The sequence below is a fragment of the Oculina patagonica genome, chromosome 2 (genome assembly GCF_052425735.1).
Source record: "Oculina patagonica isolate OP01 chromosome 2, crgOcupat, whole genome shotgun sequence".
Taxonomy (NCBI): domain Eukaryota; kingdom Metazoa; phylum Cnidaria; class Anthozoa; order Scleractinia; family Oculinidae; genus Oculina; species Oculina patagonica.
The window spans coordinates 40,265,085-40,277,420 of record NC_135759.1 but is presented as its reverse complement, the minus strand read 5'-3'; the positions used below and the strand labels follow the sequence as shown (position 1 = coordinate 40,277,420).

Here is a 12,336-nt window from a genome sequence, read left to right as displayed (position 1 = left end):
GTTGTACAGCCGGTCATATCAGAGTGATCCGACCCATACTGTAAAGTAAGGTGGTCAGCTATGACTCTCCCCACCCTCGAACCAAAACCTTACCACAAAGAAATGGTTTGCACTACCTTCAATCTAAAAATAATCTCAAAAGGGGTTTTACCCCACCCCTAACCAAACACTAACCCAAAAAGAGTTTTCGTCTTACCCTCAAACCTGAAACCTTTCATTATTTTTTTGTACTACTGGTACTGATCTCTAAATTACTATCATGTCTGAAAATTTTAAAATGTCACAAAATGTTTCATTTTCGAGGAGATTTCACATTGCATAAACAAATGAACGTTTTTTACGTCTAGTTTATGTGAAAAGACCATCTTTGCGGATGGCTTTTTTGGTCGTTGTTGGAATATAATTATGATGACGTTGGATGAAATCATCGCTTCTGACCAATCATAAACACCTTATCCGGCCAAACGGTATCGAAGTACACCTTAGTTGTTTGCAGAGCTGTTTGTATAAACTGTCTCCTCGAAGTCAACTGCTTAGAGATCTGAAGATCGACGATAGGATATATTTTAAAATGAAGGTTCTGTTAGCAGCATTGATTGCCGTTTCTTTCGTTGTAGAAGGTAAGTTAAATCGATCCGTGTCATGCTTAGTAGCTTTTAGTACAATGATGGACATCAAATATTGCTTTTTGGCAAATATATGTAAGGTGCATTTAGGAAATTAAATAATTTGCCCCTTAATCTTAAGCGGAAAGAAACCGAAAAGAGAAAGCAAATCCTGTCTTGTACGCTCGCACTAAGAACGACTGCGTCGGAGGCTACGCTAGCACGTCCTCGACATAATAAGCTCGCACAACGTTCGCGTGCTCGATAAAGCGCTGATTGTTTAATCATTGTGAGGTTTTTTTGTGCTCTTAGTTTGGAGTTATATCGCTACAACCAATCGAGCTAGATGTAGTTCTTTGTTGAATTCACGGTCCAAATCAACCGTAACGCAACTCAGAAAGGCAACACGTGTACTACGTTTGCGTAACGGCGCTGTAAACTGATCTTTATAAGAACGTCCAATGCTTGGCTGACGCTTTATTGTTAGACGATTTGAGCCTAAAAAAGCAATTTCTACTTTTTTTCAAAATTCGATAATTAAAGAAATAAATTTAAATGTTTGTTACTGTAAGGGAAGGCCCAAGCGGTTCATTATATTTTTTGTTAGTTTGCCTGAAAAGCTGAAATACCCCCATATAAGACATTCATTTTAATCATGACTATACGTACGTGTCAGTTTCGGCTGTAACTAATTCTTGTCGCCATAAAAAGACGTTTATTTTACATTACCAATGTTGAAGACTCCTTAGTAATTTTAAATGCCAGCTGAATAAATGCAGCTTTTGCTGTATTTATCATTTAGGAAGCATTAAGTGACACTTTAGCTTCTTAAATGAATAGCAAAATTTCCATATCTCATTTTACATTAATATTTTTAGTTTGTGTCTTTTTTAATAATATTTATTGATTTATTGTCATTTGTTTTAATTTTTTGGTTGAAATGTTTTACAACCTAAGTTTAAATGTTTTTTGAAGAGCTTCGTTCTTGCCATATTCTCAAGATAAATATGCATTTATCGATCGTATGTTAACGAAATGCTTCTTCAATTAATTGCTTTACAAAGCATATTATCTGATGATCAAAAACGGTATATTTTACGAAAATTAGACTTAAAAACATGGTTAGCCGAAATTTCACGAGAAAATACAAATATCGTTTGCCCGAAAAATAATTCGGATTAACCATAAATAGTTATGAAGTTTGACAAAGCCCTCTGTTATATGTTTTTGTTCCTTTTTTGGCCTTGAACGTGCATAAAACACAATAGGCATTACTTCTGTCTGGTCAACTAGTAACCAATAGAAACGTTTCGGATACGTAATTCATGCTTAGCGTATGAGCGCAAAACTAAAGATTGTGCACGAATGTAGACCTTCCAACCTAAATTCAATCGTTTCATTGTTTGCTTCTTTGAGGTTTTCCTTAGCTTTACAAACAGTACCCTCAATATATTAAATAGGAATTATCCAGTGAAGACAACAAATTTAAATTTAGTAGCCTTGCGAGATAAGCAGCAGTGAGAAACAAGCTAGTTGTGCATGCATGCAGGTATCATTAAATCAAGGTTTTTTAAATTAAACCTTTTCTTGCGCCTACCTCTAACCTAGAGGAATTCAGATTCCTTCACCAAAAACGCCAAAAACCCGCTGAAAGTTGTTGGGCATGTTGTATGGAAGACTGACCAATATTATACGCCTTTTGCTATTGTTTTACAAGCATTTTCATGTGTCTTCGTATTTAATCGTGTTCAACTGTCTCAACAACGAACACTAGTATTGTAGAACAAGTTTACCAAAAAAAAAGATTACATTAAGTTAATAAGACATAGAAATCGTGGTGGTCTTCAGCAGACCCTTCAAGTCTAGAACTGCTGATCTTCTTTCTGTCTTCACTAAAACTCAAGTTTTAAATGTTTTATTGTACAGTCGAACCTCTCCTTACGGCCCGGGGGGGGGCACTCCCATAAATTTCGGATAGGGGTGTGCCGCGAAGGTTCTTAAACCCTGATCCTATTTCTAAGGAAAAAGAAAGCGAAAATTGTTACACTTTTTAAGGACCAAAACCGAAAAATGGCACCCTATTCGAGGGGAGGAGAAGCGTTCTGTGACGACTAAATAACGGCCAACCACGCATGCATGGCAAACACACAAATCTTTATAAAATCGCTTTACTGATACTTAAACGGTTAGTTCAGTTTCAAGATCCCTTTTTATTTTTCGTTTAGCTGGGCGTTTGTTTTATAAACTGATAGATTTAGATACCCTACCTAATGATCAAACGGGGAACACAATGCCAAAAGGAGCAAAAATGATACCCTATTTAAGGACTGAGCACCTCAAAAACCATACCCTAGCGGCACAAACCTATATAGCCCATATATGGCAGTACTCCCCCGGGGCCTTACGGGAACCCCTGTCATACAGACACCTCTATAATACGGACGCTCTTCTCCGTCCCTCTGATGTTGGTATTAAAGAGGTTCAGTGACTGTATTTCAATTTACATTTCTCGACCTTTCTCTAAAAATGTTTCCATTCCGATTATTGCATATTATTGAGTCGAGTTATATCACCTTATATTATGGACTCTATTTCATGTTTTCACACTCAGTAATAGCCTGCGTTGCAGCCGGACGTGTCACAAAATCCTCGACTAAACCAGGGTTTAGTACGTCTGCAACGCAGGCTTACTCAATAACTGATGAGTTATTTTGTAATATAAATTACCTTAATTCTTTGTTCTTTTAGCCTGGTCGCTCACTTGTTATCGTTGTGGTGGAGCGTCGACCAGCTGCACCCGCGCGCCGAATGCGACGGTGACGTGTGAAAGTTCTGACATGCCAGATGCTGTATATGGCTGTCAAGTGTACACAGTCAACTACACGACTATGGGTAGAGTCATAGAGATTAAAAGTATGTAAAGAATCTCGCAAAATACGCAACGATATGATCAGGACAGAGCCGTACCTAGCGGGAAGGGCAGAGGGGGCAGTTGTCCGCGCTAAGAAAACTAAATTTCAATCATAGTGTTTGATTTTGCTGGGCTATTTCTTGTAGCTATATTGGAGTTTGCCCCCGCAGTGGAGTTTAGCTGACTTTGCCCCCGCAGACAAAAAATCCTAGGCACGCCCCTGCAGGAATTGAAAAAAAAGAATGATTCCATGGGCCTTAAAAAGAAAAATAAATGGCTTGCAAACACGATATGTAGAAAAAGATAGTTTGCATCTCGAAAAAAATATTTTCATCCCTTATATTGAATTTGAGATTTCAGAGATTTTAAGATGTCATCATTAGTTTTCAGCACAAAAGTGAGTGTTTTGTATATATGTAGCGCACCCTTTAGTATTGCACCTGTAGACGGCTTTATGTTAATGGAGTCTAGACACTAGAAGTGTTTGAGGTCGCCAGTAAAATTGTGCGAATTACGATAGACACAAGTTTCACAGATGGTGAGCTTTCTACTCAGCCAGGTAGCCCCAGTCTTGTCTTGCGCGTAGAGCCATTGGACCGCTGTCTCCTTCCTCTTCAAACTTCTCGTGACATGATTCACCAATAATTGCTACTTTTCATTGACTTTAATTTAAAAAATTTAGACCAATGAGCATACATTTTTATTCTGGCGTCAGGAGTTAGATATTATTTTTTCGAGCATCCCTTTCCATGCGCTGCAATGTCAAACATTTGTCATTGTCTTATACTTTCCTTTAATTGGTTTCACAGGCTGCTGCTTATATGAAGACTGTAACGATGATCCCTGCAAGGACTTTAATAACGCAGTTTGCTCCAAGATGGCCAGCTGTCAGTCAGACAAGTGTAACTATGACTATGTTACTGCAAAAGGTTTCCCACAGCCAACATTGTCAGCCAGCGGAGTTGTTTTCACCAGTCTTGCCGGACTTGTGATGACCCTTGCTGTTGGGTTGGTTTTGATTTCGTCCATTTGAGGAAGAAAATCGTTTTGTCTTTTTTCATGCGTGAAGTTGTAAATTAAAATAGGTAAGATTCTAAAACAGTAATAATGATGATGATGATGAAGATGATCATAATAATAATAATAATAATAATAATAATAATAATAATAATAATAATAGTGGGAAGTGACTGGCGACTATGTCTCCTTATATTGAGGTCTGTGATTCTTAAATAGTTAAAAATAAAATCTAACCAAACGCTGGTCTTCGTCTGTTTTAGTTGTGTATTTCGCGACTACATACACCTTTTTCCAAAATGGCGGAAAATACATTATTCTTTTGTCTTCATGTTAATTAGCCCTTATGCATGGCCTCGATCACATCTGCAGAATTTAAAAGAATCTTTAGCTTAAAACGAGGCCACAAGGGCCAATTAACATGTAGACCAAAAAATCAAGATGATTGTTCGCTTAGAACATTCTTTAGTACAAAGAAAGGTTCCTACTCCGAAATTTCCACTCCGTCGGCAAGCTAGCTTGTTGCTTACCCCGACTCTCCTAGCTGAACCAAATACACTGGTGAATTTAGTTGAGAAGATTGAGTGCAATTTTGCGGTATTTTTTGCGATTGTGACAATTCACTCTAATGAATTAAAGCGCGGCACAATAAATCGTTGCTTGCAAATTAAATATACGACTTCTACATATAGCTGCGCCGGTAAACTTGTGCGACGTTTGAATCATGACTGAATGCAACGAATGTCCGGGGGTGGGGTGTGCTTCCTATAGTTAACTACCGTAAAGTTCCGGTTATAAGCCCCCCTCCCACTTATAAGCCCCTCCAGGTATAGGCCCATCTACCTGGAAACAAAAAAAATACAGCCGATTATAAGCCCCCCCCCCCCGGATATAAGCCCCTCTGCCGGATGACAGTACTGAACAGGGGTAAATGTTGCTTTGTTATGCGTTTTTAACTTAAAAACGTATTTCGATCAATACTCCTGTGGCTCGTTTCGAAACGTTTTTTTTATTCCGCTTGTAAGCCCTCCCGGATATAAGCCTCTCCGCTTATAAGCCCACTCCAAACCCCTTACGAAGTTGTATAAACCCAGGGCTTATAACCGGAATTTTACGGTATACGGGTAGGCTCCGCCCGAAAGGGTTGCCTTTGTCTGGCTGGAAGCATATAAAATGGTAGGTAATTCACGATTTGGAGGGAAGGGTAGGGAAAACTGCCATTTAGGTATTTAAAAGGGCCGGGCCTTTCAAAATATTTCGAAGAGACCCACTGGACGGTAGATTTATTATAGTATTTTAAGCGGTTATTCAAGTAAACAGTTGAGAAAAGAGATGAATCATCTCTTTTCGTATCTAAAAGAGATACCATTTTTGACGAAGGTATACGAAATTGTTACCTTTTCCTTCAAAAATGATATAAAAAGGTAAGGGTTTGACTGTCAGGTCGACTCAGGGCAGAGCCTCCCCTTATGGTCTTTTAAAATTATCTCCCTTCCTCCCACCCGCGAGTGATCATGAACCTTTTTTACCGTGAAACCTCGTTTTTTAATTTAGATAAGTTTATGAAAATTAAACTTTGTTAAGAAATGAGAAAAGCAGAAACATGTTTTTCATTGTTTATTACATTATTTCCCTCTCGCAATTACATCCACATCCAAGTAGTTAAAAAGTTCTCTGACATGACATCTGCATAATATAATATTTCTTAAAATGAATCAGGCAGCCCTCGTTAGCAATAGACGGAGAATTCTTCAGTAAAACAGGCTGGATCTCTTGTGTTCGACAGCGGAGCCTTCGGCGTCGGCGAGAGAGCCTTCATCATGCTCGATGCTGGAGCCTTCATCATGCTCGATACTGGAGCCTTCATCATGCTCGATACTGGAGCCTTCATCATGCTCGATACTGGAGCCTTCATCATGCTCGATACTGGAACCTTCATCATGCTCGATACTGGAGCCTTCATCATGCTCGATACTGGAGCCTTCGTCATGCTCGATACTGGAGCCTTCATCATGCTCGATACTGGAGCCTTCATCATGCTCGATACTGGGGCCTTCGTCGTGCTCGATACTGGAGCCTTCATCATGCTCGATACTGGAGCCTTCATTATGCTCGATACTGGAGCCTTCATCGTGCTCGATACTGGAGCCTTCATCATGCTCGATACTGGAGCCTTCATCATGCTCGATACTGGGGCCTTCATCGTGCTCGATACTGGAGCCTTCATCATGCTCGATACTGGAGCCTTCATCATGCTCGATACTGGGGCCTTCAGCGTGCTCGATACTGGTGCCTTTATCATGCTCGATACTGGAGCCTTCGTCATGCTCGATACTGGAGCCTTCATCGTGCTCGATACTGGAGCCTTCATCATGCTCGATACTGGAGCCTTCATCATGCTCGATACTGGAGCCTTCATCCGCCGATATGGCCGAACCCTCATCTTTGAGAGGTCGCGCGGAGCCTTTGCATACCAATGCTGTAAAACATAATTCAGAAGTTTTTTTATAGTATTTCTCATATATATTTGTACCATAAAAACGAGAATGCCAATACATATAGATTACTTCATAGAAAGTGCGCCGTACGGATTTATATTCACGAGTTGCAAAACTTTGGGAAAACGAACGAGTGAGCGTAGCGAACGAGTGAGTTTTCCAAAGTTTTGCAACGAGTGAATATAAATCCGTACAAAGCACTTTCTATGCTGTAATGTGTTTATTATATATATAACAAGAATTCAACCATTGAACACTTAAAGCCGATTTTTTCAGTTTAAAACTTTTGACATACAACAGCTGCAGTTAACAGCGCGAGAAAACAAAGCTGCAAATGCACATAGCTTTACAAGTAGCCTACGTGTAGCCGTACCCACCCCCCCCCCCCCCGAGGAAAAGCGGGAGGGAAGGAACGTCGTTCCTTCCCTCCCGCTTTTCCTCGGGGGGGTGGGTACGGCTACACGTAGGCTACTTTACAAGCGAATTCGCTATTTCAATAATATACATGTAAAAAAAAATTACTGGCGACAAACTCTCCTAGACAAAAACTTTATTTAAACAAACACACTACGTTACATTTACGTTGAAAACTTCGTATCGCATCGAGGAAACTTCGCCACAAGCGAATAAACTACTGGCGAATTACAGTCTTTAACTGGCGAATTGTGAACAAATTGTGGCAACATAACGAGTCGGTTAATTAAACAATAATTACCACGTGAATCAAGATTAAAAATGCAGTTTACTTAACCAAGACGATCCCAAAAGTGCCTGAATATTCTTAGAAAGTCCGCGGATGTGTTGTTAGTTCCGATGAAAGTCTTGTCTTCGCTTTCACTTATCGACACTTCGCCTTCGCCTGTCTTCACTTCGCCTTTGAAGAATGATTTTTTATCACTACTGTATTCTTTAGGTTTTGCTTAGCGTGTTTCTGTTGGCTTGCATTTCCATAAAGTTCTTAAAAGGCAAACTTTTGTAAAGGAAGAAAACGTGTAGCCATGTTTTCAAAACATAAACTGCCGTCGGGAGCAAACTTGCCGCTCGCTTTCTCAACCTCGTTGGAAACCATTTGAATTCTCGCGCTGTGATTGGTTGAGTCGTACTACTCTAAATGCTGATTGGTTATATTTTTCACATGTGAAGAAAGCTATACGCGAAGCTGATTGGACGTATCGCTTTTTTCACATGTGAAATATAGCAAATAGAGAATTCTATTTGCAAGGTTTATTGCTTAAAATTCTCGCTATATATGTGATAAAGTATTTTACAATAAATTACAATTACTGTATCTAATGAGAAAAACATTAAACACCACCCACATAAAAGCTTACTTTTTCACCTCACAAGTACAGCAGATACGGACGTTGACTTAGTTGTCGACAGCAGTCAGTTGTACCTTATTTTAAAGATGTGACTGATATTAACGGCATTTTATTTGCTCGCGTGCATGCAGAGCTTTCGCTTTTTCATCAACCAAACCTTGCATCCCATAAAGAAAGTTGATTACTTCGCCCCTCGGTACGTTCGGTAATTCCGTTCAGATAAATCTGTATCAGTGGTTATTTTAACAATCATACCTCAGTGATTTTGTGTAAGCAGGGACGCAGAAAATCACAACTTTCTTCCTTTTTAAGTTCACATGTTTCTGCTTAACTTGTGTTGAAAAAAAAAAAACAAGACGGCTCGAGGACCGTCTTTCTTTTTTAATTACCGCATATTAAACTGATTTCCTGAATTCTGCTTGTTGCCTCGCTAACTAACAAAAAATTTCTGATTTCAAATAAAAACTCTGATTCACTTACCCAAGAAAAAGAAGAAAAGATAATTCTTCGTCATGATTCTTCGGGTTTTTTACAACAAAAAGATGGAACTAAAGATATTAGGTACAGTTAAGCCACCTTTGGAATCAAAACAACCCAATTCATTAAACCCGCTGGTGCGCCTTTTATTAAGCGTTGTATCAATAAAGGGAGGCCAATTAAAACACTGTTTACGGCCAACTGAGCAAATATATTTACAATTTTGATGAAATTTTTCACAGGCAATTTTGATGTTATGTTTGGTAATCTTGGGTTATTTATTTAGTTATTTATTCATCCACGTTAAGACAAATCTAATGTGAATGGGGGGAGAACTGAGCGGGGCTACTTTTCATATAAAGAGTTTTTAAGGATTTAAGGGCAGGCGGGGTTTAACATCTGGTTGGTAGGTATGTCAAGCTATTTGGTGATTCTAACTAGTACTCAGAAACACAACAGAAAATGTACTGACGTACGTACGGATAGTTAAATGTAATCTTTTTATTGTTAGCGTAAAGATCAATATGTGGTCCTGTTGTGAATAAATACTGTGCCACACCAACCCTACTTTAATAAAATACTAAAAACTTCCTGAATACTGTTCTGTTTGTTAGCACACTGCTCAAATCAGCGTGTCTTTGCCCTTTGGTCCTGTACTATAAATGGTACTCGGCTTGGAAGTATTGCTTTTGCCTCTGAAGGTTCCTCGTCCATTTCAGGTAAACGCAAGAATAAAACCCCAACAGTTTCCCGTCATTCATTGGCGGAAATGATTCGATGGAGGCATCGTAACAATCGAAAACCTCCACTACTAGATCATATCAAACAGTAGCTCCCTCAATCGGGACGAATAATGCAGTTTAGGGCCTGTTTACATGGAGGGAGGGTGCCCCGGCTAACCGAGTTTCCCGGCTAGAAGGGATAAAACCTAGCCCGCCTTTACATGCAGAATTCACAGCCCTTCTACCCAAGATGAGACAGCGTCATTGAAGCGTGTCACGGCGTGGGAAAACAATGTAGCTCCAAATGATTGAAGAAAAATATGACTTTTTACTGAATAATCAAGGCTTTTCGTCTTCAAACTTATTTTAATTTGATGTGCAAGTTCTCAGAAACTTACTGCGTTCATTTTTGACGAAATTCAATCGAAATTCAACAGCATTTGGCCGCCAAATTGAAATTAAATTTGTTGTGTCGAGAATTAGGATAATCATTCCCACGAAAATTTCGAATTAATTAGCTGTTGCTCAAAGAAATATTTCCAGCCGACTGATAAAACTAATTTTGTCAAATAGCACTGTTTGGGTCCAGAATTTATACATTTTATGCCATTAACTTCAAATTTAGTTTAAAAACACGCGCGAAAACTTATCCCGGCAAGCCGGGATAGCTCGGGCATAACCGTTTACATGGCAAAAAGCTATCCCGCCTAGAAGGGTGCCCCGGGCAAGTAGACCGAGTGTCCCGGCAAGGCGGGTTACCCTTCTAGCATGTTAAGGCTTCAATACGTTTTCTTAAGAAACGTATGAAGAGTTGGCTCGCCCAGGGTAGCTCGGTTAGCCGGGTAACTCGGTTAGCCGGGGCACCCGCCTTCCATGTAAACAGGCACCGTGGAAGGGAAAATGTGGAAGCCAGGGTTAATACTAATTACATTAAGTCTGATGCAAATCGGTACGAGTGATCCAATGCACCCCCCCCCCCCCCCACTCCTGTCAGCCCACGACCTTTAATGTCATCACTAACCACGCATTTGAACGTAGCTACCCAACAAATTTTCAATCAATAATTCGATAGTTAGTTGGTCAGTCTAGATCTGTCCCTACAATCTCCCGTCATCCCTTGACTAAAATGGTTGAAGTGACTAAAATGACTTGTAAAAAGTCGAAGACCTCTAGCTCTAAACCATGCCAGCCAACATCTCATTAAAGATAGTTTTATCAGTGAGAAACCAACCATTCCCCCTCTCGCCTACGGCCACGTCATTGCCATCACTAATTACGCACTTGGACATAACTAATCAACAAATATTCAGTCAGTACTTAGACCGTTGTGGCAACAGTAGTATTAAACCGTTTGTGACATTATGTAATGTTTAATAAATGAGCAGCAGTGTTTTATAAAGTTTAAAACACGAGGCGCAGCCGAGTGTTTTAGACTTGAGAAAACACGAACTGCGTGAATTTATTGAACGGCTTAATAATCTTCTGATGTAGATCAACTCATTCTTGCACTAATATTTAGATTTGGGGTTATTTTGGCCTAGAAAATTGGACGTAAAGTTTAGCCGTGACTTTATCAGATATAAAGGCACTCATTAAACATTAATTTCTTTTGTATTTTCTTTATGAATTATTAATGAGTTTTTTAAAGTATTTTAATGCAAGTAGTAAGTTTAGCCGGAAAAGAAATAAGACGAAAGATTTATTACATATAATGTCTGAGTAGAATGAGATTCTGTATCCTGCGAATACAGCCAAGATCGATGATCGAGCGATGAAAGGCGGCTGTATTCCAAATAGGCTAGATCCTGCTCATGGCAGAGGCTGAATTATATCAAACATTAACATAACACGCTTTATTTTCAACAATACGTTGTTAGCAAAGACAAGTTGCTCTTGAATATGTCATTTTAAATTTCGAGAAAACGACAAAGGCCACTATAACTGAAATGTTAAGCAGCAGACGACTGCTTTAATTATATTTGCTCAGAGCTACACCTGAAAACACAAAATCCTTGCAAAAAATATTTGTTATTTATTTATTTTTGTTTGTTATTTTTGTGCCTTTTATTGCAATAAACGGGTCTCTTAACTCTACCTTCTTGTTATTGATTTACGTTCTCTTTGCGATTTCGGCCACAAACGTAAGAGTTTTGCTTCTTCAAATTTTACATCGCGACTAGAAATCACACCACTTGAACTACGTTAACGTCGGTCGTCAGCCTCGGTTAACTTGTTTACAATTCATTAACTTAAAATGGCACTTTAATAAGCATGACTTCGAAAAGTTCAAATCCAAAAATACAATGAACTGAAACCTAGAATAAATAGTCAAGTTTTGTTAAAAAAAAACTATATACTGGTTACCTTAGGTGTAAGAGCCTTTTCATACGCCATACCGTATTTACTCGAATAAGCGCCGCGGCGCTTATTCAATTTTTCGCGCCTCAAGTGCGGCGCTTATTCGAGGGCGGCGCTTATTTGAGGGCGGCGCTTATTTAAAACTTGGACTCCACAAACAATGTCACCTAGACAAAACTTCTACAGTAACTAAAAGAAGGCTATTTTTGATTAGAAAAAAATAATGGGCGACGGAAAAACATAATAACTTGAACTGTAAAACATTGCTTTTGATGGAAAGGAATTTCCGAGGCTGTTTCAGAGTTGCTTTGTAGTGCTATTTTTAGTTTTTCGGAATTCTTCGAACAAGTGCCTCATCGTTACTGCGGCGCTTATTCGGGGGCGGCGCTTATTAACTTTTTTGTCCCAAATGCGGCGCTTATTCGA

General features: G+C 39.2%; 2 protein-coding genes across 2 annotated transcripts; one reads left to right on the top strand and one right to left on the bottom strand.

Annotated features, from left to right (window-relative positions):
- Positions 1 to 477: 477 nt before the first annotated feature.
- LOC144641619 (uncharacterized) lies at positions 478 to 4,778 on the top strand. Its single transcript, XM_078500667.1, has 3 exons — positions 478 to 620; positions 3,354 to 3,518; positions 4,326 to 4,778. The coding sequence occupies exons 1-3, from the start codon at positions 572 to 574 to the stop codon at positions 4,547 to 4,549; spliced, it is 438 nt and encodes a 145-aa protein (XP_078356793.1). The 5' UTR covers positions 478 to 571; the 3' UTR covers positions 4,550 to 4,778.
- Positions 4,779 to 6,147: 1,369 nt separating this feature from the next.
- Positions 6,148 to 8,942, bottom strand: LOC144641580 (uncharacterized). Its single transcript, XM_078500619.1, has 2 exons — positions 8,834 to 8,942; positions 6,148 to 7,012 (listed from the first exon to the last, which is right to left on the bottom strand). The coding sequence occupies exons 1-2, from the start codon at positions 8,865 to 8,867 to the stop codon at positions 6,285 to 6,287; spliced, it is 762 nt and encodes a 253-aa protein (XP_078356745.1). The 5' UTR covers positions 8,868 to 8,942; the 3' UTR covers positions 6,148 to 6,284.
- Positions 8,943 to 12,336: the final 3,394 nt, after the last annotated feature.